General features: G+C 46.1%; 1 protein-coding gene across 2 annotated transcripts in view; it reads left to right on the top strand.

Moving 5' to 3' along the window:
• The window catches only part of CACNA1D (calcium voltage-gated channel subunit alpha1 D), a 1,248,477-nt gene that overhangs the window by 691,907 nt on the left and 531,662 nt on the right, over positions 1-24,908 (top strand). For both annotated transcript variants that reach the window (XM_069206436.1, XM_069206437.1), the window contains exons 15-16: positions 2,803-2,923; positions 23,170-23,284. In XM_069206436.1, the coding sequence (XP_069062537.1) occupies positions 2,803-2,923; positions 23,170-23,284 (236 nt within the window). The remainder of the gene's footprint in view (positions 1-2,802; positions 2,924-23,169; positions 23,285-24,908) is intronic.

The following is a 24,908-nucleotide window of genomic DNA, read 5'->3' on the forward strand; positions in this document are numbered from 1 at the left end:
CTTCAAAAGCTTTGAATTACACTTGTGGACCAATGCACCAGATACTCAGCCTTTGTCTCCTATACAATTATATGCCCAATCTCTGATCCTTATTAGTGAACGATGTACTTGTGTGTGAGTAATGGGCTTGAATGAGTGCAGTATATCCGCCATGATTTGTGAGTACATTGTGAGGGATGTGCCTGTGTGAATGTAAGATTAACATTGTATTTTGTGAGGGCAGTATAAGTGGTCTGCAGGTTGAAGTTTGTGCCTGTGTGAGTGCAGAGTGAGGCATATATGGTCTACAGGTTACACAAATAGTGGTGCCTGTGTGGGGGCAGAGGAAAGCATATGCTTGTATCTGCAGCATGAAGGGCGTGCCTGTGTGAGGGCAGCAATGTTAATGTTGGGTCCCTGCATTATTAAGTTTGAGTGTGCATGCACTTTACAGAGGCCAACCATATTGACAAAGCTTTTTGAGGTTATGGCTTTGAATTGCAGAAATACAGTGAAGGAAGTGGAAATACATTAGTGTGTATAGGAGAACAGTAGTGAGTTTTGATATGGGAAATGCAAACTGTTGAAAGAGCCTGAGGAGTGTTGGGGGCATTTAACACACTGAAAGGTCACCCTAGTGTGGGGGCCCAATTAGTTTGCTAGCACTGGGGCCCACTGCAACCTAGCTACACCACTGTGCACTTCTTTTAAGAGCACTACATTACAGTGCTACAGCAATCCACTTCTGTTCCCAGAATCGGGGTACCTCACCAATCACTTGTTGATTGTATATCAGGCTATGACCCTGTAGAGTGCAATACTGGCATTTGCTAAGGTTTGAGCTATATGTAAGATATGAGTGAAATGGTCTGCTGTGAAAAAGGCAGAATTTTACAATAGAGTCGTCAATCATGATCTGGAGTAAGACTTACCTCCTGTCTATTGCTTATTTGACAAGAGTTAGGGGCCTTTTCTTCAAAGGCTGTAGGTGCATTGTTAACTCAATAGTGAATTGGTGTTCAGCCTAACTTATGCACTTTCGGGACCTCTTTGAGCAGTGGTCACATTTGAAACACCCCAGGGACTGAATCTTACTACTGCTTTCTCACTGCTTGCTATCCCCTCCATTCCTTTCCTACTGTGAGACTCCGGAGGGCAATATCAGTTGTTCCATATATTGTAAAAGGAAGACTCTCATGAGAAAGTGAAAAGGGAGACCAAACATCTCTTCACACAGAGATCTATACCATTATCCTATCGCCTGGAACCTCCTCACACCGCAGTCAAGCGCCACTGTCTGGTCTTGGACTTTCTTGGACTGAGCCCTCTGCCTTGTCTATGTTCCCACATCTAGCAAGTCCCATCACAAGTGTGGGGTTTCACTAGGTTATTTTGAGCTCAGTCTCTTCCCTTTAAACTTAAACTTGGCCCTTTAAGAGGCCTTTAGTAGGAAGGAGCAGCTGGCATTGCCACATGCTGTGGATCAGTGGCTTTCTTTAATGCTATTGGACCTCTCCAACACAAAGTTTGTAGTATCATGTACAAGGACATATTATAGACACAACAACCAACATAACTATACTGACTTTACTATGTTTGAAACTATGCTCCCTTCTTGCCCTGGTTTTCTTTTACTTGAAGAAATTCACCAGGTTGGATTATTTTTTGAGGACACTAGAATTGCTGTTGAATACTTACCGATTGAGTTGATGTCATGCTTTATAATATTCACTTAATTTACTTCTGGCCATCACCACATCAGCCTCATAGACAATGCCCTAAATTCCCTCACTTGGTTAGTGGTTTAACTGAATGAACCAGTCCCACCTTCTACAGCAGGATTTTCACCTGAAAGAGCTTATCAAACCAAGATCCATCACAATATCAGTGTTCTTGATGGTGCTAAGCATCTCTCTGTCAAACATGGCAGAACCTAACGTTTTGTGGCTCTGTCACGATTAAAGTATTTCAGGGCAGCGAGTTCTCTCTGACATTGTTCAGAAGGCAAAATCCACCTCTTTAAAATAGGTTCTATATTTATCTGCCACTGTAATTGAAATGAAAGTTAATTTGTGGATGTGCTGTGTGATAAACCCATTCAAGGTTCACCTGAAGGATAACTCTCTTTGGCATGAAATACACTGAGAATATTGTTTTGTTATGACTATTGAATCTCTTCACCTGTTGAACCAATACATTTATCAGTAATGAGCCAAGCAACATAAATTTGAACATGTTATTTGTTTCTTCACATTAATTTTTATGAAAATTGGGACTAAACGTCAACTTGGATTAAAACTTCTGTATAACTACATAAAACAAAGTTGAAATTTAATTTGATGTGCATGGTGTGAAGGCGATTTTTTTCAGTGCAGAGCTTTTATTATTTTCAGTCTTTGGCTGGTAACTTGACACCTGAGAACTTCAAGACAGACCATAAATTGATTGTTTTTAAACAGAGAGGTGTGCATCCTTTTGAATCGAGGCTTTTTGAGTGTTTTATACGTCTTTGGAAAACTGCCATTTCAGTCATGAAAAGCCAGATAGAACTCCGGGAAGCCTCTTGTGGCCTTTGGAGCCCCAATTATATTGTGCTCAGTTGTTTTGCATTGTTATTTACAATAATAATGACCATTTTTTCTGTCACCCTTACCTTCCAAGTACTAACCAGCCCAGATAGGGAGAGCTCAGGCAAACCCCTGGTGATAGGGCTTCAGGCCTTGCTGATACCCTTATAACAATGTATTGTAAGGGCTATTGTCGATCACTGTATTTTTTAGAGAAACACAGATCTTAACCATGATGTTTTCTTTTGATTATTAGATTCTAACAGGTGAAGACTGGAATGCTGTCATGTATGATGGTATCATTGCATACGGTGGACCAGCCTCATCTGGAATGATAGTCTGCATATACTTCATCATACTTTTTATTTGTGGTAACTGTATCCTTTCCGCACTTTATATTATTACAAATTATTGATAAGTGTTAATGCATCAGTCACTATTAGAGGGTATTGTACCAGAAAATTATGGAATAAGTATACTCTAAAACATATATCCACATTGCAGTTAATATTAGTAGATCTACACCCAATGAGATGTTTTTTGTAAATGTAATATGGGGCACAATATTTATATTAAGCTGTATTTGACATTTTCAGCATTTGATATTTTGACATGGAACCTACTAAAAGATAAGGTTTCTGCTTGTGTTGTATACTGGTTGTATAGTGGAGGAGCACATTTGTTTTGAACAAAATAAGAAATCTCTGTCTTAAAGATCTGAAGAAGGGACCTGTGTAATGTAATATCTTTGTACTGATTTATTACAGTCCATTAAAACTTATATCACTACTGCATCGCAGCACACAGTTGTTTGAATGGCTTGATGATAAAGATTCTAATATACAAAATGCAAACTATTTCTCACAGTATTTGCTACAGTTTTAGTTGAAAGCGATCAAGAGTGATTCATTTTTTGTATATGTTTCAAAATGTGTCATTTTAAGCTAACTTTAATGTGTACATTCTTTAATGTCCTTTCTAAATCTGCAGTGTATGTGGATACATTTTTGGACACATTTGAACTTTTATCTATCACCCTTACTATAAAGTTTCCTAAGTTGGTATGTTTCAATTCATTTTATCATCTATCTCTCTCTAAAACTCATTCTTTTAGATCGGTTTTCAGATTGCTTCCTCGTAGAACCCCTTGCACCCATGAACAAGCACTTGCACCCCATCAGCATATTTTTGATTATTTACAACATATTACCATTCGTACTTGAAATCTTGGAAATATACCTTACTCTTTAGTTTTAGATCTTCGTTAGACTGATTGGTCACATTAAGTTTTGGTTCCTTTCCAGTGTTTCTTTAATATTCAGCTCATGACCAATTTAGCCATAACTAAAAATAGCCCTTTTAAATTATTACATTGTGCACCAGTGAATTATCTAAAATATATTTCATATGCCACAACGTTACTGCTGATCGTATTCTTGTTAATATCAAAGACCTGCCCTTCTGGCTCAGAAGTGCAAAGACACATGTGCTTAGTCTGGTATACATAGCAATAACAACAGGAAAAGACTTACAAAATGTGCTGAAATCAAACTCAGTAAAAATGTATAAATAGATCGCTTTTGATACTTAGCAATATGTTTCATTTTGTACCACTCTAAGTCTTGATCGCAAAAGTAAATATGAGAATTTCTTATGTGTGCCAAGGCAGTTGTTTCATGTTTTAAAAAGATATTAGATATACTCCTCCTTCCATTCTTCATTCTCCACTATTAGTATCAGATGTTTCCCAGGAGGTATGTAAAATGGTTGAAGACCTACTGAAATCATGTGTCAGTAAACCTAGATTTCAGGTTTGTTTAAAATCATCTTTTTACTAAACATTTTGTGTCATATGGAACAAACCATAACAAAGTCCCCACTCCCGCCACCTTACCCCTCATGTTGCGGCAATCAACCCTAAAAATGAACTGTTACAATCATGAAGCATTAAATCTTATACCAACATAGTGCCTCCTCCCCCTTCATTGAGCCCTATTGTTACCCCACTCTTTTTGAGGTCTCAAGTGTCGGCCTGGTTATGCCACACAGGGTACTGGGTTATCAGTTGCCCTAGGTCAACCCTTCCATTGTTCCTGCCACTTACCCCAGAGTTCTCTGTGTTTCTGGAAACATTCCCTTGCCTGGTATAGTGGTTCCTTCGCTTGTCTTCACCATTCCATGTTGGAGCTCCATTCATGCTATATTTGTAGATTTATGCTCTCAGAAATTTCTTGACTAACTTCATGACTACATTCATCTGCAACTACATTTATTGTTTTTATTATCTCTTCTATAATTAATGCATTGCATTATATACGCAGTTTATTTTACAAGATATTTTCCCAAATTATATGAAAGTAGGCCTGGTACTTCTTGTACTGATCTTTGGATACCTCATGAGCTTTTCATACAATAAAAAGTGGGATTTTACTTTTGCTTCTTGCCTCTTATGTCGTGGCAAGGATCTTCAGACAGCTACCTCTTTCCTAGTTAGACAAATTAAATTTTTGCAACGGCATGCCTCCAAAATAGACCATTAAATCATGTGTTAATCTTTGCCACAGGGAAATAATGTTTTCTCCTGTCTTTAATGTAAACATCAAGCCAATATTAGGCAGCATTATATGCCAAAGATCTACCTAAAGCAATTTGTTTTCTTGCCTCTCGCCATCCTTGGCAATGACCACATACACTGGGATATGCAAGCCACTGATAGGAGCCAGCAAATGAAAATGGGATACAAGAGAAAGCAGAGATGCAGAACTCCACATTCTGCCTTGCCACTTCTTATGTAAATTGTCGTCAGCATAGTAGGCAAAACTATAAGTGGTTAAACATTGGTACGGTTTCACTGTACTTCAATAGGAGACTGGGAACTCTTGACAACTAAATATAAATATCAAGTAAATACAGGTGCACTAACACGGTTCCTAGTGTATGGAATGACTGCCTCAAGCTTCATTCCAGCACTCCATTTTGTGGAAGATTATTATAGTTTCTAATACTCAATATTTATGTTTTTTATATAGATATGTCATTCCCAACACATTTGCCCAAAAACAGAGACACATTCTTTGTTCCGGCATACTTTTATTTTATGAGCTGAAACAAATCCGGGGATACCTATTCAAGTTGATTTCTCTATACGCATTTGGGACAATCAAAGTTCTTGCTCACAGGTTTGTAATTGGCAACCAACACAACTACTCCATACAGCTAAATTACCTTGCACAGATATTTGTTTTGCCCACAGGTGGGCCTATCGAGTGAGTTGCACTTCCAATTGCACACTAATATTCGCAGTTCTCATAATACCATTTCTGCTCTTCAGTGGGATTTGTAGTGCCAAAGAAAATTCAGTCCTCCAATAGACTCTCCCTTATTTTTTAAATATACCTATTTACGCCAAGTCATGACGTTCTATTTTCAGATAATCACATTTCCAAGCCATACTTTTATTTTATGATCTAAAAGATATCCGGTGATACCTATTCAAGTTGATTTCCCACGACGTGTTTTGGACTATCAAAGTCTTTCTTCACAGGTTTGTAATTTGGCAACCAACACAATTACTCCATACTGCTAAATTTCCTTGCGCAAATATTTGTTTTGCCCCCAGGTGGGACTCAGAGTGAGTTATACTTCCAATTGCAAGCTGGGATGTGCAGTTCTCATAATATTATTTATGCCCTTCAGTGGCACTGTTAGGCACCATTATGTGCCAAGGATACATCTAAAGCAATTTTGTTTTTTGCCTCTCACCAACCCTGACAATGACCACATACACTGGGATATGTAAGTGTTAGACCTGACAGCCTTAGGGTAGTCACCCCTAACTTTCTGCCTGCCCCCTCCACTTTTTGGACACTGTTTATGCTGGTTTGTAGACTCTGCACACTTCACCACTGCTAACCAGTGCTAAAGTGCATATGCTCTCTTCCTTTAAACATGGTAACATTGGATCATTCCCAATTGGACTATTTAATTTACTTATAAGTCTATAGTGGAGTGCACTATATATGCCCAGGGCCTGTAGATTAAATGCTACTAGTGGGCCCATATTACTGATTGTGCCACCCACTTAAGCAACCCCTTAACCTTGTCTCAGGCCTGCCATTGCAAGGCCTGTGTGTGCAGATTCACTGCCAATTCGACTTGGCATTTAAAAGTACTTGCCAAGCCTAAATTCCCCTTTTTCTACATATAAGACACCCCTAAGGTATGCCCTAGGAAACCCATAGGGCAGGGTGCTGTGTAGGCAAAAGGCAGGACATGTACCTATGTAGTTTATATGACCTGGTAGGGAAAAACTCCTAAATTCCTTTTTACACTGCTGTGAGGCCTTCTCCCTTCATAGGCTAACATTGGTGCTTCTCTCATACCTTCTTTTGAGTGTTAGCTGCTGATCTGAAAGGAGTAGGAAGGTCATATTTAGAATGGCCAGAATGGTGATATAAAATCCTGCTGACCTGTGAAGTTGGATTTAATATTACTATTCTAGAAATGCCACTTTTAGAAAGTGAGCATTTCTCTGCACTTAAATCTTTCTGTGCCTTACAATCCACATCTGGCTGGGTTTAGTTGACAGCTCCTGGTGCATTCACTCAGACACACCACAAATACAGGATACTCAGCCTCACTTGCATGCATCTGCATTTTGAATGGGTCTTCCTGGGCTGGGAGGGTGGAGGGCCTGCTCTCACACAAAGGACTGCCACACCCTACTGGGACCCTGGCAGACCGGATTGAACTGAAAGGCACTTCTAAGCCACTCTTTGAAGTCTCCCCCACTTCAAAGACACATTTGGGTATATAAACAGGGCCTCTGCCCCTTCCTACTCAGACACTTCCTGGAGAAGATAACTGGAACCAGAACCTGCATCCTGCCAAGAAGAACTGCCTGGCTGCCCAAAGGACTCACCTGACTGCTTTCTGTGAAGGACTGCTGCCTTATTGATCTCCTGCTGCCTTGCTGCTCTCTGGCTGTGGTGAAGAAGTGCTCTCCAAGGGCTTGGATAGAGCTTGCCTCCTGCTCCCCAATGTCTCTGGAGCAAAAAGTCTTCTCTCTTGCAACTGAACTCCTTGTGCGGCGAAAATTCGATGCACAACTTGCTAAACCTGATGCACAGCCTGCCCGCGGTGTGAAATTCACTGCACGCCAAACCGGAATGACACAGTGTGACTTCTCAAGGAGAAGATTGATGTGACGCCTACGTTGTGACCGGAACTTCAACGCACAGCCGACCTGGGACGACACAGCCTGACTTCCAGAGGGGAAATTGACGCAGCGTCTGTCGTGCGGGAGAAAATTTCACCCAATGCCCACCGGATCGATGCAGCGCTTGTGACTTCGCTCCGCAAGCCCAGGATTCCTTCCACTCACAGACCCTGGGGCGTCTGAAAACCCCGCAACCCGAAGAGGATCCACGAATGAGTGCTGGAAATCGACACACAGCCGTCCCTGCGTGGAAACTAAATGGTGCATCACTGTGTGCGGCACGAGAAATCAACGCACACTCCTTTGTTTCCAAGCTTCTCCTCCTCTGCGGCCCTTTGCAGAGATTTTTCACGCAAACCAGGTACTTTGTGCTTAAAAGAGACTTTGTTTGCTTTAAAAAGACTTAAGACACTTAGGCCCTCATTACAACCCTGGCGGTCAGTGTTAAAGCGGCAGTAAGACCGCCAACAGGCCGGCGGGAAAAGAAAATGGAATCATGACCGTGGCGGAAACCACCAACATAGACAGCCACTTTAACAGGGAGGGAAAAGAGAGTGACACACACACCAATACATGCTGAAACGTTACATTTTCCCCCTCAACCCCCCTGGAAGAAAGCAAGGACAAAAGGAAATGAGTTGAACAATTGTAATCAAGAAAAATCCATTACTCAAAAATATATATACACTATTAATAAATATGTACACCAAGATTTTAAGTCCATGTACTGCACCATATAGTCCGTGGACTTCTGGGCCCAAAATGCATGGGCGAGGCCCACACAAGATACCCGATCCAAACGGAGAGAAAACTGCAGGGGCATCAGATCGAAATAAAACAGGCACCTCAGAGGAAAGGGAAGGGGGAGCACCTCAGCCGGATAAGTGCACGACGCCAGCTCCACAAGGGGGCTCCATGCCCATTGATGTATCCTGGGGAGTGCAAAGCCACAGTCTCACAAGTCTTTCCAGTGGGTGGTTTACCCACTGCTTTAACCTGGGGAGTGCAAAGCCACAGTCTCACAAGTCTTTCCAGTGGGTGGTTTGCCCACTGCTTTCTCCTGGGGAGTGCAAAGCCACAGTCTCACAAGTCTTTCCAGTGGGTGGTTTGCCCACTTATGTATCCTGGGGAGTGCAAAGCCACAGTCTCATAAGTCTTTCCAGTGGGTGGTTTGCCCACTGCTTTATCCTGGGAAGTGCAAAGCCACAGTCTCACAAGTCTTTCCAGTGGGTGGTTTGCCCACTGCTGCATCCTGGGAAGTGCAAAGCCACAGTCTCACAAGTCTTTCCAGTGGGTGGTTTGCCCACTGCTGCATTTTGGGGAGTGCAAAGCCACAGTCTCTCAAGTGGATAACAGTCTCCACCGGTTCTGGAGGGGGCTTTGTGCCCAGAGTGCTTCATCTTGCCAAGGACAGAGGTAGTGGATGCCTTTCTCCACTGGTTCTGGAAGGGGCTTTGTGCCCAGAGTGCTTCATCCTGCCAAGGACAGAGGTAGTGGATGCGTTACTCCACTGGCTCTGGAGGGGGCTTTGTGCCCAGAGTGCTTCATCCTGCCAAGTACTGAGGTAGTGGATGCCTTTCTCCACTGGTTCTGGAGGGGGCTCTGTGGCCAGAGGGCTTCCTACTGCCAAGGACTGAGGTAGTGGATGCCTTTCTCCACTGGTTCTGGAGGGGGCTTTGTGCCCAGAGTGCTTCATCCTGCCAAGGGCAGAGGTAGTGGATGTGATACTCCTCTGGTTCTGGAGGGGTTTTGTGCCCAGAGTGCTTTATCCTGCCAAGGACTGAGGTAGTGGATGTGATACTCCACTGGTTCTGTAGGGGGCTTTGTGCCCAGAGTGCTTCATCGTGCCAAGGACTGAGGTAGTGGATGTGACACTCCAATGACGTTGGTGCTACATGCAAGCTGGCCAGGCCCCTGGAACTGACCACCAGCCTCGTACGAATGACGACTGGGGATGGCAGCCATGTCTGCTGTGTGCCACTGGCTTAGGAAGTGGCGTGGCCGCTGGCGGTGCTGGCGGCAGACTCAGTAGTGGCGATGATTGTGGCGCTCATTGGGCAGCGGTGCTGGTGGGGGGCTCACTGACCTCGGGGCTGGCGGCAGTGTCCTGAGCAGCGGTGCTGGTGGTGGGCTCACTGAGCTTGCTGCTGGCGGCATTGTCCTGAACGTCAGTGCTGGTGGCAGGGTCACTGAGCGTGCTGCTGGCGGCGGTTTCCTGAGCGTCGGTGCTGGTGGTGGCCTCATTGAGCTTGCTGCTGGCAGCGGTGTCCTGAGTGGTGATGCTGGTGGTGGGCTCACTGAGCCTGTTGCTGGCGGCAGTGTCCTGAGCGGCTGTGGTGGTGGTGGCCTCACGGAGCTTGCTGCTGCTGAAGGGCACAGTGTCTGCGGTGCAGGTGAAGGACCCAGTATCTTGGGTGCTGGCGGCAGTGCCCGTGGCGGTGGTGCATGTGGCGGTGACGGTGGCAGTCTTGTCCGCTGTGCAGGTTGGCAGTGACGTTGACTTGCCTTTCTTTTTCAGGCCCTTCCCCACCTTGAATGGTGGCGCAGCTGTCTTGCCACTCCCAACTGTTGTCCTGGCTGAGCCCTTGGTGGCAGGTGTTTTGGCCTTCTCCCTCCGGGATGTGGGCAACTTCTTCTGTTTAGGAGGTGGGGGAATGTCCTTGGGCTCGCTCCTTGGGACACTGGCAGCCCTGCTGCTTGGCGCACTCCAGAAGCCGGTAACTGCTGGCACCACTGTGCCTGGTATTGTGGTGGCTGGGGTGCTGGGTTGGGACCTGGAAAGGTGGGCCCTTGGGACGGAAGTGGGGGGGTGAAGGGAAGAGGTCAAGGTTTGACAGGAAAGGTTTTTTAGACACACTGGGATGGGTAGATGGAGGGGGTTTGGGAGTGGAGGAAGAGGTTGTGGTTGTAGGAGGTGTTCGTTTGCTGACTTTGGGTGAAGGTGCATGGGCTGGAGGCTGTCGTGAGGTGGATGGCTGTTGGGTGGGTGTGTGACTGCGTTTGTGTAGTTTGGGAGGAGGGCTCACAGACATACAGGGAGAGGACACAGGGGATGTGTGAATGGTAATGGGGGTGGTGATTGCATGTGAGCGGTGTGTGGTGATGGGCGTGCTGGTGATGGAGGTAGTGGCTGAGGATGTAGTGCATGCAGGTGTGAGTGGAGACGTGACAGGGAGGGAGGAGGGAGACGTGGAGGAGGGGGACACAGTGGAGGCAGTGGATGTTGGTATATCTGCATGGGTATGATGCTTGTGTGAGTGCCTGTGGGATGTGTGGTGCTTATGTTTGCCTCAGCCACTTTTGTGTGTTGAGGTGTGTTCATGGTGGTCTGGCGGTGTGCTTGGGATAGGCTGAAGTACTTGGGATTGGGTCTGGGTAGAGGAAGTTGGAGGGAGAGGTTGGACACAGGGACAATGGCTGCCATCAGTGCTGAGGCCAGAGTCTGAAATGCTCTCTGTTGGCCAGAATAAATGACCTCCAGGTATGCATTTGTCTGTTGCAACTGCCTCTCCACACCCTGGATGGCATTCAGAATGGTAGACTGCCCAACAGTGAGGGATCTCAGGAGGTCAATGGCCTCCTCACTGAGGGCAGCAGTGCTGACTGGGGCAGAGCCTGAGGGGCCTGGGGCGAAGGAGATGCCCACCCTCCTGGGTGAACGGCTACGGGGCACACGCTGAGGGGCTGCTGAGAGGGCGGTGGTGGTAGGGGGTGTGGCGGCTGTACCTGAAGATGCGGGGGGCACAGATTGGCCCGACACTGCAAGAGAGCTCCCATCAGAGGAGGAGTTGTTGTCACTGGTCTCTGATCCAGTCCTCGCCGTGGAGCTTCCCTCGCTCTCCGTCCCACTGGTGAATTCTGACTCCGTAGTATCGCCCTCCAGGGCCATGTGGGATGCAGCTCCCTCCTGCTCCGGTGGCACAGGTCCTCCGCCTGATGATGCTAATGCACACAATAACAGGGAGACCACAAAAAGGGGGGGAAAGAAAGTAGGAAGACATGTTCAGTACATGCAATACCGCTACCGTTGGCGGACACTACAGACACAGCAGCCCTCTGCACTACGCCATGCACTTAGAGTTCCCTAATTCATCACAGGGATATGGAGTACATGGCCTATGCCCAATTGCTGCACACATGGAAGTCACAGGAGCCTGACTATGTGTAGATGGCTCTTACTACTAGTGTGGTTGGGGTGCCACTTAGCCTGCCTCACAAAGGGTCCTTGCCTACAAGGCTCGCCCTAGCCTAGGGGAACCCACAGCCCACCTCCCCCACCCAGATACCTCCAATGCGCGCAGAATCAGATGGATGTGACTTTACTCACCCCCTTGTGGCTGCTGTGATGCCCTCAAGCGCCCATCCAACTCCGGATACGCGACCACCAGGATCAGGAACATCAGGGGAGTCATGGTGCGATGGCCATCCCCAGTTGGGCCTCCGCCGTATGCTTGCTCCAGCGGCGAATGTCCTCCCATCTTTTACGGCAGTGGGTGATCCATCTGTGGTGGACCTCCAAGGCCCGGACGTCCTTGGCGATGGCACGCCAAATATCCTTCTTCTGGTAGGCGCTGACCTAGAGGAATAGTACAGGGGAATATGAAAAACTTTAACCGTCCGGACCATCACAGTCATTGGCCCACATTCCCACCCTTGCCCTGACGCACATACACTTACCATCGGATCATGCAGGCCTCACCCCCCTATCTCCCATCCACACCACTCCAAACAGGCATTGCCCGTACAGCATGCTCACAGTGTACTCACCTGTTTGTCTGGAGGACCGTAGAGTAGTGTGTACTGGGTGAGGACCCCATCCACAAGTTCCTCCAACTTCTCCGTGGTGAAGGCAGGGGCCCTTTCCCCAGACACCTTAGCCATCGTCGCTTCCAGACTGAGGTCACAGCAGCACTTGCAGTGTAGGTCCTCTCCTGTCGAAGATCAGGTATCAAGTGAGTGAACAGAGAGAAAATGGCAGTCACGTCCGCGGCGGTGCGTACCGTAACCGCCGGCGTACATCGCCATTGGCTCCTGGTACCCATAGGGTCCAATGTTAACCAATGCAGGATTGCGCAGCGGTCTTCGACCGCCTACCGCGACGGTGTACAACGCCAGCGCAGTTACCTCATATCCCCTTGTCCCACATTACAGGTCAGGCAGCCGCCATTTCAGGGGGCCACATGGCATTAATTTTAAATGCGTCACACATATCTAGGCCTTGCATACACACTAAGACAGGCACAAAGCGGATTGACAAATGTGTGCAATAAAGTTGTTTTCTTTAGTACCTCAGTGTTGGCTGACCCTCTGATTGCTGTTTTCATCCATAGAGCACGTCCGCTGGGGCAGGTGATGAGATGGCGGCATCCTCTGGTGTACAGACCACTGGTGGACCTGTCAACAATGGAAGAGCGACATGTAATAGTCACCTACAGACTTGATCGTGCCACAATCCAGGAACTGTGTGCCCAGTTGGAGCCAGACCTGACATCAGATATCCGCCATCCTACAGGGATACCCCCTCTAGTGCAGGTCCTGTCAGTACTCAATTTCCTGGCAAGTGGGTCTTTTCGGACTACAGTGGCCATAGCATCAGGGATGTCCCAGCCTATGTTCTCAAACATGTTGTCCAGAGTGTTACATGAAACACATGTGCAGCTACATCATTTTCCCTCAGGTGGAAGTCTTGCCTACAGTGAAAGGTGACTTCTATGCCCTGGGACATATCCCCAACATCATAGGTGCCATTGATGGGACACATGTGGCCTTGGTACCCCCCGCAGGAGTGAATAGGTGTACAGAAACCGGAAGAGTTACCATTCTATGAATATGCAGAAGGTGTGTTTGGCCGACCAGTACATTTCCCATGTGAACGCCAAGTTTCCTGGCTCAGTGCATGACGCCTACGTTCTGAGGAATAGCAGCACCCCTTATGTGATGGGGCAACTCCAGAGGCACCGTGTGTGGCTAATAGGTGAGGACCAGGACCCTATACAGTGTGAATGGTTGTCTGGGTCTGGGGTTGTCCCTAAGGTTCAGTGTGTGTCTAACAGTTGTCCCTCGCCAGTTACAGGTGACTCTGGCTACCCCAACCTGTCATGGCTACTGACCCCAGTGAGGAATCCCAGGACAAGGGCAGAGGAACGCTACAATGAGGCACATGGGTGAACTAGGAGGGTTACAGAGAGAACCTTCGGCATCCTGAAGGCCAGGTTCCGGGGCCTCCATTTGACAGGTGGTTCCCTATACTGCTCATCAAAGAAGGTGTGCCAGATCATCGTGGCCTGCTGTATGCTGCACAACTTGGCTTTGCGACAACAGGTGCCTTTTCTGCAGTAGGATGATCCAGAAGGAGGTCTTGTGGCAGCTGTGGAGCCTGTTGACTGTGAAGAAGAGGAGGCAGAAGAAGAGGACATAGACAACAGAAACGCAGTGCTCCAGCAATAGTTCCAGTGAGACACAGGTAAGAAGACATCACTGCCTCCTACATCTGATAAAATTGTTCTACCTCTCATCTGTCTGTCACTTTCACCCAGTGTATGAACCCTCAATTGTCACTTTCCCTTTCGATTTCACAGATGTGGGTCCCACTGAGTGACCTGGGTTACCTCATGGACTAGAGCTGTGTGACATGGGTATGTTGACAATACAGTGGACATTGCTATTTCCCTCAGTTATTGCAAATACACATTAGTGAAAGCACAGACTGACTCCAGATTGTTTTGTTATTCAAGGGTGTTTATTTACGTGCAAAATAGTGGAAGGGTTTGTAAAATGGTCAGGGTTGATGGTGGAGGAATGTCCCTGGCAGAGTCCAGTCTATTTGTCTCACAGGTGCATTGTCCAAAGGGGCATAGGAAGTGGATTAATGGCAGTTTAAGGATGAACAGGGTGACAAAGTGGGACAGTAGGATGACATTCAGTGTGGTCTTATTTCTTGGTGGGGGTCTTGGCATTGTTCTCTGTCTTTGTCCTGGATCTCAGGGACCGCTTGCGGGGTGGTTCTCCATCTGCAGGGGGTGGGGTGCTGGTGTTGTGGTCCTGTGGCGGTGCCTCCTGTCCACTAGCGCCGGCAGAGATGGTGGGCTGTTCATCATCCAGGCTGGTGTCAGGGGCCCCCTGTTGTGCCACAGTGTCCCTCCTGGTGTTCACAAGGTCCTTCAGCACCCCTACAATGGTGCCCAGGGTGGTGTTGATGGATTTGAGTTCCTCCCTGAACCCCAAATACTGTTCCTCCTGCAGCCACTGGGTCTCCTGAAACCTGGCCAGTACCGTTGCCATCGTCTCCTGGGAATGATGGTACGCTCCCATGATGTTGGAGAGGGCCTCGTGAAGAGTGGGTTCCCTGGGACTGTTCTCCCCCTGTCGCACAGCAGACCTCCCAGTTCTCTGGTTTTCCTGGGCCTCTGTCCCCTGAACCGTGTGCCCACTGCCACTGGCCCCAGGTCCCTGCTGTTCTTGGGGTGGTGGGTTAGCCTGGGTTCCCTGTAGTGGTGGACACACTGCTGCTTGACGTGTCCTGGGGACAGAGGTATGGGCCTGTTGGGTGGGTGCTGTGCTGGTGTTTCCTGAGGGGGGAGGCTCTGTGGTGGCCTGTGACTGTGTGAGGGGAACCGACTGTCTCGAGGTCCCAGATGGGCCGGGCTGGCCATCTAGATCCAATTGGACAGAGCTGCTGTCATCACTGTGGGCCTCTTCTGTGGGGGGAGTGGGCATGTCTGGAACCTCCTGTCCGGTGACGTTGGGTAGGGGCCCTGCAGGGGTGTAAAGGCATGATTATTGCATCTGTGTGTGCCATGGTTTGCAATGGGTGGGTGACCCTATACCCCAGTGCTTACATTCTTGTGTAGGACCTTGTGTGATAATTGTATAGGGGTCTGTGTGGGTATGTATAGTGGACATGCATTGGTGATGGGTGTCCATGCATTGTTGTTGCATGCAGGGCTTGGTGTTGGGATGTGTGGTTTGGGATAGTGGGACATATGTGAGGAGTTGGAGTGATAGGGTGAGGGTGAGGGTGGGGGTATGTGATAGCATGCAGGTGGGGTGGGGGATGAAGTAGATAAAACTTTGACTTACCAGAGTCCATTCCTCCTGCTACTCCTGCAAGGCCCTCAGGATGCAGTATAGACAAGACCTGCATGTTGTTAGTTGTGGGGGAGGAGGTGGGGGTCCGCCACTAGTCCTCTGAACCGCAATGTGGTGTCTTGAGACCACGGAACGCACCTTCCTCTGTAGGTCGTTACACCTATTGCTGATGTCATCCCGTGTTCTTGGGTGCTGTCCCACTGCATTGACCCTGTCCACGATTCTGCGCCATAGCTCCATCTTCCTAGCTATGGAGGTGTGCTGCACCTGTGATCCCAATAGCTGTGGCTCCACCCGGATGATTTCCTCCACCATGACCCTGCTCAGAAAACCTGGGGTGTCTTTGCAGTGCCATGGGGGTGGTGTGGGTGATGTGTGAGGTGGTGCGTGTTGTGATGTGTGGGGTGATGTTTAGGGGTGTGAGGTGTTTTGTGCGTGGATGGTGTATGAGTGATGGTGTTGTGAGTCTCTGTATGCTAGTGTGGTCTTTGCTTTGCTGTCTCTCTGCTTCTCAATAATTTTTGGTTGCAAGTGTTTGTGGGTAATGTGGGTGTGTAATATTGTATTGGGTGTGTGGGAGTGGTATGTGTATCAGGTGTGTGTGTATTTCGATTTGTCCAATGTGGTTGTGTTTTGTAAGAGTGTGTGTATTTTGAGCGCGGCGGTGTGTACCGCCAATGGAATACTGCGGTTGAAAGACCGCCGCGTGGATTTGTGGGTCGTGATAGTGTGGGCGTATTCCTGTTGGCATGATGGTGGAGGTTTTGTTATCGCCAGTTTATCACTGACCTTTGGTGTGGCGGACTTGTGTGGGTGTCTAGATTTTGGCGGATTCCGAGCTGTGGGTCGTAATAGCTGTGGTGGAATCCCGCGGCCGCGGCAGTGTGTTGGTGGTCTTCTGCACGGCCGTAAGCAGGATTTACCGCCAATGTTGTTATGAGGGCCTTAATATCACTTTTCAGTGATATCGCTACCTTTACCTATTGCATCTTTGATCGTTTTGACCTGCAAATATCCAGATAAATATTATAAATGTTTCTAAACACTGTGTGGTGTATTTTTGTGGTGCTGTATTGTGTTATTGTATGATTTATTGCACAAATACTTTACACATTGCCTTCTAAGTTAAGCCTGACTGCTCAGTGCCAAGCCACCAGAGGGTCGGCACAGGATAATTTGGATTGTGTGTGACTTACCCTGACTAGAGTGAGGGTCCTTGCTTGGACAGGGGATAATCTGACTACCAACAAAAGACCCCATTTCTAACAGTAAGCCACTAGGAGGAGCCAGCAAATGAAAATGGGATACAGGAGAAAAGAGAGATGCAGAACTCCACATTCTGCCTCGCCACTTCTGGGATCAAGGAGATATACATATTGTAGTGGATCTCTACAAGATAAAGGGATATCTTAAGTAACTTGTCATCAGCATAGTAGGCAAAACTGTAAATGGGTTATACCTTAGTACTATTTCTCTGTACATCAGTAGGAGACTGGGAACTCTTGAAAACTAAATATAAATATCAAGTAAATACAGGTGCACTAACACGTTTTCCTATATATGGAATGACTGCTTCAAACTTCATCCCTGCACTCCGTTTTGTGAAATATTAGTATAGTTTCTAATACGCTATATATATATATATTACCTAGAGGGCGTCTCACCACTAGGTAGTTATAGGTAGGACCTAGTTTCCACAGATAGAGCTTTTTTTATTTTCCCTATAACTTTGGTGCCGCTTGATGAATCTTTATGAAATTTTTAGAACTTGTACTTTGGTCAATTCAGCTTCTGTTTTGAACGTTTCTGGGTGATCCGTGAAGTGGGGGCTTAGAAAAAGGGGAGTCCCAAAACTGGGGGCTGAGAAAATGAGGGGGGGGGCCAAAACCCATTTTTCTTATTCATTTTTCTATAGGAACTTTAGATACGCCTACAGCCCAAAAGCTGAACGGAATTACATCAGATTTGGCACAAACCTACATCCTGTTCCGCACATTACGCTTTTTGTGATCTGATGCGAATCCATTCAGTACTTTTGGGTAAATTGCAGACAATCTGATTGACTGTCAACACTTGAACAAGGAAGTGTCGGCCCCCATCTTGAAACTCGGCTTTAGCTGAGTCCCAGAAGAAAAAGGGGAAAAAGAAAGAAAAGGGGCCAGGGTAGGGACACCCTGACCCCTTAGCTCTGGTGCTGGGGTCCTGGAGGGTGACTGAGTGGCTGTATCAGTGACTGTTTGGCTGAGTGTGTGGGTGTGTGAGTGGTTGTATGTGTGAGGGAGTGGGTGTGTGGGTAGCTTTGGGGGTTTCTTAGTGGGTATGTGGGTGGTTGTATGAGTGAATGTGTGAGTGGCTGTATGGGTCTGTATGGGTATGTGGGTGGGTGTGTGAATAAATGTATGAGTGTGTGGATAGGTGAGTTAGTACTGATTGGGTGGGTGAGTAGTTGTGTTAGTTGCTATGTGAGTGAGTGGGTGTGTTTTTAAGGGTCTATGAATGACTCTTAAAGTATGTGAGTAGCTTTGTGTGTGGATGTTTGAGATTTGCATGGGTATGTGTGGGTGTGTGACTGGTTCTGTGGATGATGTCCTCAGTGATGTCATTTGAGATGTCAGTAGTGATGTCACTGACCATGTCATGAGGATTATAGGTAGCTGAGGTAACTATAACTGCTGAATTTCACTAGTTTTGTATGTGTTAAATGTGAGCCTAACTATAACGTCCCTGTAACCTTGTTTTGCCCCCACCACACAGGGGGCACCAGCACCCTCATAATGCGCACTGTCTGCATAGAAGACAGTGAGCATTACGAGGGTGATAAGAAGGGGGACACCTGCACTGCCCATGCCATGTGCATGGGCAGTGCTGGGGTACCCCTGTGGCCCCCTGCTCCTCTTCTCTGCCAGCTTTTCATGGCGGGGAAACCATGAAACTGTAAAAGGCTGGCGGAGAACCATGTCGTAATCAGCAGGGCTGCGCTGACTTCAGAGCCACCCCGGCTGATTACAACCTGCACCACCACCAGCCCCTCGGGAACATTATTCCCTGCGGATGGTCTTAATTTGGCAGTTGGACCGACAAACCAGCGGTGGACATGACTGCCACCACGAGGCTGGCGGTCAGATGACCACCAGACTCATAATGAGGCCCTAAGTTATAGGTAACTCTGTGTATATGGAGGCGCACCTTATAGTAATTTGAAGGCGGTGTGTACGTTCTAAATTTAAGTTATAGCTATAAATATAATTTCTAATGCTTGCGAAGTTTAAATATGGTTTGTATGAAAAGAATAAATAGAGTTTTCCTAACTATAATTTAGCCCTAAACCTTGTATTTTTCATGTCTTATACTTATATCTATCACACCACTTGCACACACATGTATTTGTCCTCTCAGGCATCCATCCTGTTCCTTCATAGGTACTTCTTGTGACAGAACCCACATCCCCAGTCTTAGGAAAACAGATGACTGTAACCCGGTCTAGTTCAGGTAGGGTGCACAAAATAGTTCAAAAGGTTGTTTCAACAAAACTTGTCCTGTGAATGCTTCTCTGTAATTGAGAATGTCAACTAGGAAGCAGAAAGTCTTAGCAACTGAAATCCGATGTCCTTTTAGTGGAGTTTTGGCTGTAGCATAGTTGTACGATAATTACCTAGCACAGAACACAGTGAACCACAAGGAAAGATGTAATTGAAGATCCAAGATGAATATTGTATCTCTAGATGCATATGAATTTGTTATCTGAGGTGAATTGTTGTTAACTTTCAAAGCAGCGCAATGGAGTACTTCGTCCACATGCACAAACCCCAATTTCAGTCAGTGTCAGCACTCCACGATGACTGCTAACCTTTCTAGTACTGAAAGACACACAGGGTAAGCAGCTTCTAAGTACTGCTTCCCCATACACAGACTACACTATCTGTTAGGCAGAACCTCCAACCCAACTTTCTGTCATTCACTCAGGGAGTGGAGAACTTAATCCCATATTTATAGGAACATGACGGAGCGCAACGCTGTGCTGAAAATTGGCAGCTCTGCGCTCCGTCATTTTCACAATGCAGGGATGCACCGTATTTAATTGAATACGGTGCACCCCTGTCTTGTCCCCTGCGCTGGCGCTAAATGTAGCAAGGGTGTCTGCTTTGAGAGGTGTGATTGTTTATGTGCAGGAAGGTGTCCCTTCCTGCACATAAGCAAACACTAACGGAGATTTGGCACTTTTGTGTGTGCTGCAAAATGCAGCACACATCAGTTTGAAATGATTGTTTATGTGCAGGAAGGGACACCATCCCGCACATAAACAATCATGTCTGGCGATTTGTTCTTTCTATGCGTGCTGAAAAATACAGCACGCATAGAAAATGCAAAAAATTAGGAGAAATAAAAGTATTCCTCTGTGTTGCGCCTTGCTAACGTCACCCCTGGGGTGGCGTTACATTTTGCCGCTACCTCAGGTTTACGAAAACTCGTAAATCTGAGGCAGTGCCAAAATGCAATGGGTGTTGGTGTTGCACGCCCACAGCAACACCCATTGCATACCCCTTCCAAGCAAAGGGCTGCGTGTGAAGGGGTCGTATTTACAAGGTGAAAATACAGCACAGGGCAAAGCACAACCAGAGCGTTGGGAAAAGTGACACTCTGATGGCGCTAGAGGCTCATAAATACAGGGAGTGCAGAATTATTAGGCAAGTTGTATTTTTGAGGATTAATTTTATTATTGAACAACAACCATGTTCTCAATGAACCCAAAAAACTCATTAATATCAAAGCTGAATATTTTTGGAAGTAGTTTTTAGTTTGTTTTTAGTTTTAGCTATGTTAGGGGGATATCTGTGTGTGCAGGTGACTATTACTGTGCATAATTATTAGGCAACTTAACAAAAAAAAATATATACCCATTTCAATTATTTATTATTACCAGTGAAACCAATATAACATCTCAACATTCACAAATATACATTTCTGACATTCAAAAACAAAACAAAAACAAATCAGTGACCAATATAGCCACCTTTCTTTGCAAGGACACTCAAAAGCCTGCCATCCATGGATTCTGTCAGTGTTTTGATCTGTTCACCATCAACATTGCGTGCAGCAGCAACCACAGCCTCCCAGACACTGTTCAGAGAGGTGTACTGTTTTCCCTCCTTGTAAATCTCACATTTGATGATGGACCACAGGTTCTCAATGGGGTTCAGATCAGGTGAACAAGGAGGCCATGTCATTAGATTTCCTTCTTTTATACCCTTTCTTGCCAGCCACGCTGTGGAGTACTTGGACGCGTGTGATGGAGCATTGTCCTGCATGAAAATCATGTTTTTCTTGAAGGATGCAGACTTCTTCCTGTACCACTGCTTGAAGAAGGTGTCTTCCAGGAACTGGCAGTAGGACTGGGAGTTGAGCTTGACTCCATCCTCAACCCGAAAAGGCCCCACAAGCTCATCTTTGATGATACCAGCCCAAACCAGTACTCCACCTCCACCTTGCTGGCGTCTGAGTCGGACTGGAGCTCTCTGCCCTTTACCAATCCAGCCACGGGCCCATCCATCTGGCCCATCAAGACTCACTCTCATTTCATCAGTCCATAAAACCTTAGGAAAATCAGTCTTGAGATATTTCTTGGCCCAGTCTTGACATTTCAGCTTGTGTGTCTTGTTCAGTGGTGGTCGTCTTTCAGCCTTTCTTACCTTGGCCATGTCTCTGAGTATTGCACACCTTGTGCTTTTGGGCACTCCAGTGATGTTGCAGCTCTGAAATATGGCCAAACTGGTGGCAAGTGGCATCGTGGCAGCTGCACGCTTGACTTTTCTCAGTTCATGGGCAGTTTATTTGCGCCTTGGTTTTTCCACACGCTTCTTGCGACCCTGTTGACTATTTTGAATGAAACGCTTGATTGTTCGATGATCACGCTTCAGAAGCTTTGCAATTTTAAGAGTGCTGCATCCCTCTGCAAGATATCTCACTATTTTTGACTTTTCTGAGCCTGTCAAGTCCTTCTTTTGACCCATTTTGCCAAAGGAAAGGAAGTTGCTTAATAATTATGCACACCTGATATAGGGTGTTGATGTCATTAGACCACACCCCTTCTCATTACAGAGATGCACATCACCTAATATGCTTAATTGGTAGTAGGCTTTCGAGCCTATACAGCTTGGAGTAAGACAACATGCATAAAGAGGATGATGTGGTCAAAATACTAATTTGCCTAATAATTCTGCACTCCCTGTATGCCCCTAAGTTTGCACATGTGACAGTTAGTGCACCCCTGAAGATCTTCTCTAAGTGCCTTCCACTGCCTGAGGAGCAGTATTTTTCACATTGACAATTGGATGTCTGTACATTTCATAAAATGTTAGCACTCAATGATTGAAAGATACTATTTGTCCTTGCCTGTTCTGAAATTTCACTTGCATAATGGCGTGTAGACTTTTCAACTAATCGTCACTTACTTTTTTTTAAGAACATTTATGTTTGTGTTTTAATTCTTCTCACTAATGTTTGAACGTGGATTTTTGTGTACAGTGAAGAATCACGCGATTGAATGTTAAGAGAATAGTCAAGATTTCATGTAAATACTACAGCACAAAACAATATATGTGACTAGTGGTTTTATATCATCAGCTGACACTTTTATCTGATGCTGTTTTTCTTATTTAAATGAAAAAGGACTTATCAAGTAGCCGCAAATCGTGGAGTACAAATGTGCTCCACTATTTCCCGTATTCTGTATACAATTAAGAGAACATACCTGATCATTATACATTCAAGATCCTGAATGGATGCTGTGGTTCTATATTCCCGCTGACTTTGTTTTGTAGGTTTCTAGATTTAATGCATTTATTTGTGCATGCAGTAATGTTTGTATGTCCAATATCCTTTGCTTTAGCCGTGCTTTCAGAGTGGCCTTGATTACAGATAAGCATGTTACAAATAAGTAAAACAAATAATTAATGGTTTTCGCCCTCAGTGATCACGCAACCTACCCTCTACTGATCCCCACCGAGTCCGGTGCCGAGCAAAATCTGCTCGAGAAGCACACACGCTACCAGCAGATGGCTTGTTAGCTTTATAAAGGTAGAAAACAAAATAAGCACTTTGGCTTCCCCTATAATCGTGTATCATACCTACTCCTTTAAGAGGTTTCCTGTGTGGAAGGCTTAGGTCGCCTTAACCAACTATAACTCTTAGGATGCAGATCAGTTACCTTCCGTTTGTTGTGTGATTGCTATTTTGAGCAGTGATAAAAAGCATGTGGGATTCTTGTAAAAAACCAAAGCAACTGTCATGCAGAAATGACCTTAACATTCTGTGAACCAGATATCCTGTTGAACGTTTTCTTGGCCATCGCTGTTGACAACTTAGCAGATGCTGAAAGTTTAAACACAGCCCAGAAGGAGGAAGCAGAGGAAAAACAAAAGAAAAAGAGTGCAAGGTAAAATAAAACCATTCCAATGTAACGCAGATGAGAGCTGCTTTAGTGTATGTCTTGATTTCGGATGTGTGCGAAGTGCTTATAAATAAAAGACTTCGAAAAACATTGGAGAAAGTTACATTTGAAATAACCTACAATACTTTCTTTCTTAAGGAGCATTTTTAATTCTTTTTTTTTAGAAATCTTAGCACCTTAGTTTACAGTTGTGTTTCGAAGGACTTTGCAGAGGCAGGAACTTCTGCTTGTAGGAGCACACCTATCTACTCTACAGTATCATCCGAATCTCCGTGGAAATACTTTAGGCAGAATCTAGAGTCGGATTCGCAGAGTTCAGGAGAACAAGAGACATTTTGTTGATGTAAAAAAGCCCTTTACTAGTCAGAAAATTCGTACTGACCCCTAAAATGGCTTTTGTAATATCGTTTCAGATTTACAAGTAGGAGGGAGCATGAAAGGGGTGACCCCTCTTATTTCCGAATGGAAGCCCAAAGCTTTAGGTACACGCCCCATTACAATGTGTTAATTCTCCATCCTGTTATTGCCATTCTTCAGACAACTCATTCATGGCCTGAAGGGTCCTGCCACAAATTTCATAGTGTAGACATTACTTGGCAGTGGCCGATAAAAATGCAGTAAGTTTAGGCATGCCCTTGTAATGTATTCAGCATTTTGTCTACTTCCACCAGTGTTCCCCAGCCATCCTCAGCCAAAGAGAAGGCTGAAGCTATCACTTTCAATACCACGTTATAACTTACTCTTCTAGTTGGGAACCACAACCTTTCATTTATGTCCTTCTGAGATGATCTTTCCTGTTAGACCCTATTCGAGGGGGCTCAGCCTTGGGGACTTTGGTCGTTTGCCGCCAATGTCCCATATTCCTTCCTATATTGGGTCTGCAAAACTGGGCCAAGTACAGCCACTTCGGCGCTTCACACAGTGGTAGCAATGGCGAGCAGTCACAGGTGATATGGGGATCAATAACCTTAGAACTCAGCAAACCCTCAGCTCCGTAATAACTGCTAGCTCAAACCAGTGGTTTACTTTGGTAAAGAAAAGTAGTACTTTAATACACATGTCAAACGTAATACTTCTTAGAAGAGGCTAAAGGCACAATTACTTTACTGGAACTTGGAGTACTGAGGCTCGGTCATGGTCCCCCTCTCTTCCCCTGTCCTGGGTGTCTCCCCTTTATGTAATTGGCAGGTTCCCAAACTTCTAGGTTCAAACTCTGTAGGGCAGATATCAACGCTTGGGTGCACATTCCCTCTTTGAACAGTTTATGTGCTCAACTATCTAAAACAGTTCCAGTGTTACATCTCTGACTACTGTGGAGTTGTTTCAGTCCTCCCCTGGCATCTGACAGGGGTTTACAGGACATGCCCTGCTCGCTCCGTTCTCTCGGATTAGAGCGCTTGCTGGAGGTTCTTCCCACGTTCGAGCAAAGACCACAGCAGGTTGCAGCAGAGGCCAATGCCTGGAGTCCTTGCCGGTGTGCGAGGCTCCAGTGATGGTGCAGGCCTCTAGCTATCGACAAACCCACTTGTGGGTTCAGGTGACATACGGGGATTAAGCCACGGGCTCAAAGGTCAACGCTGCATGGTCAGCCTTGGTTGCAGTTACTGAT

This window comes from Pleurodeles waltl, chromosome 9 (assembly GCF_031143425.1).
Source record: "Pleurodeles waltl isolate 20211129_DDA chromosome 9, aPleWal1.hap1.20221129, whole genome shotgun sequence".
Lineage (NCBI taxonomy): Eukaryota > Metazoa > Chordata > Amphibia > Caudata > Salamandridae > Pleurodeles > Pleurodeles waltl.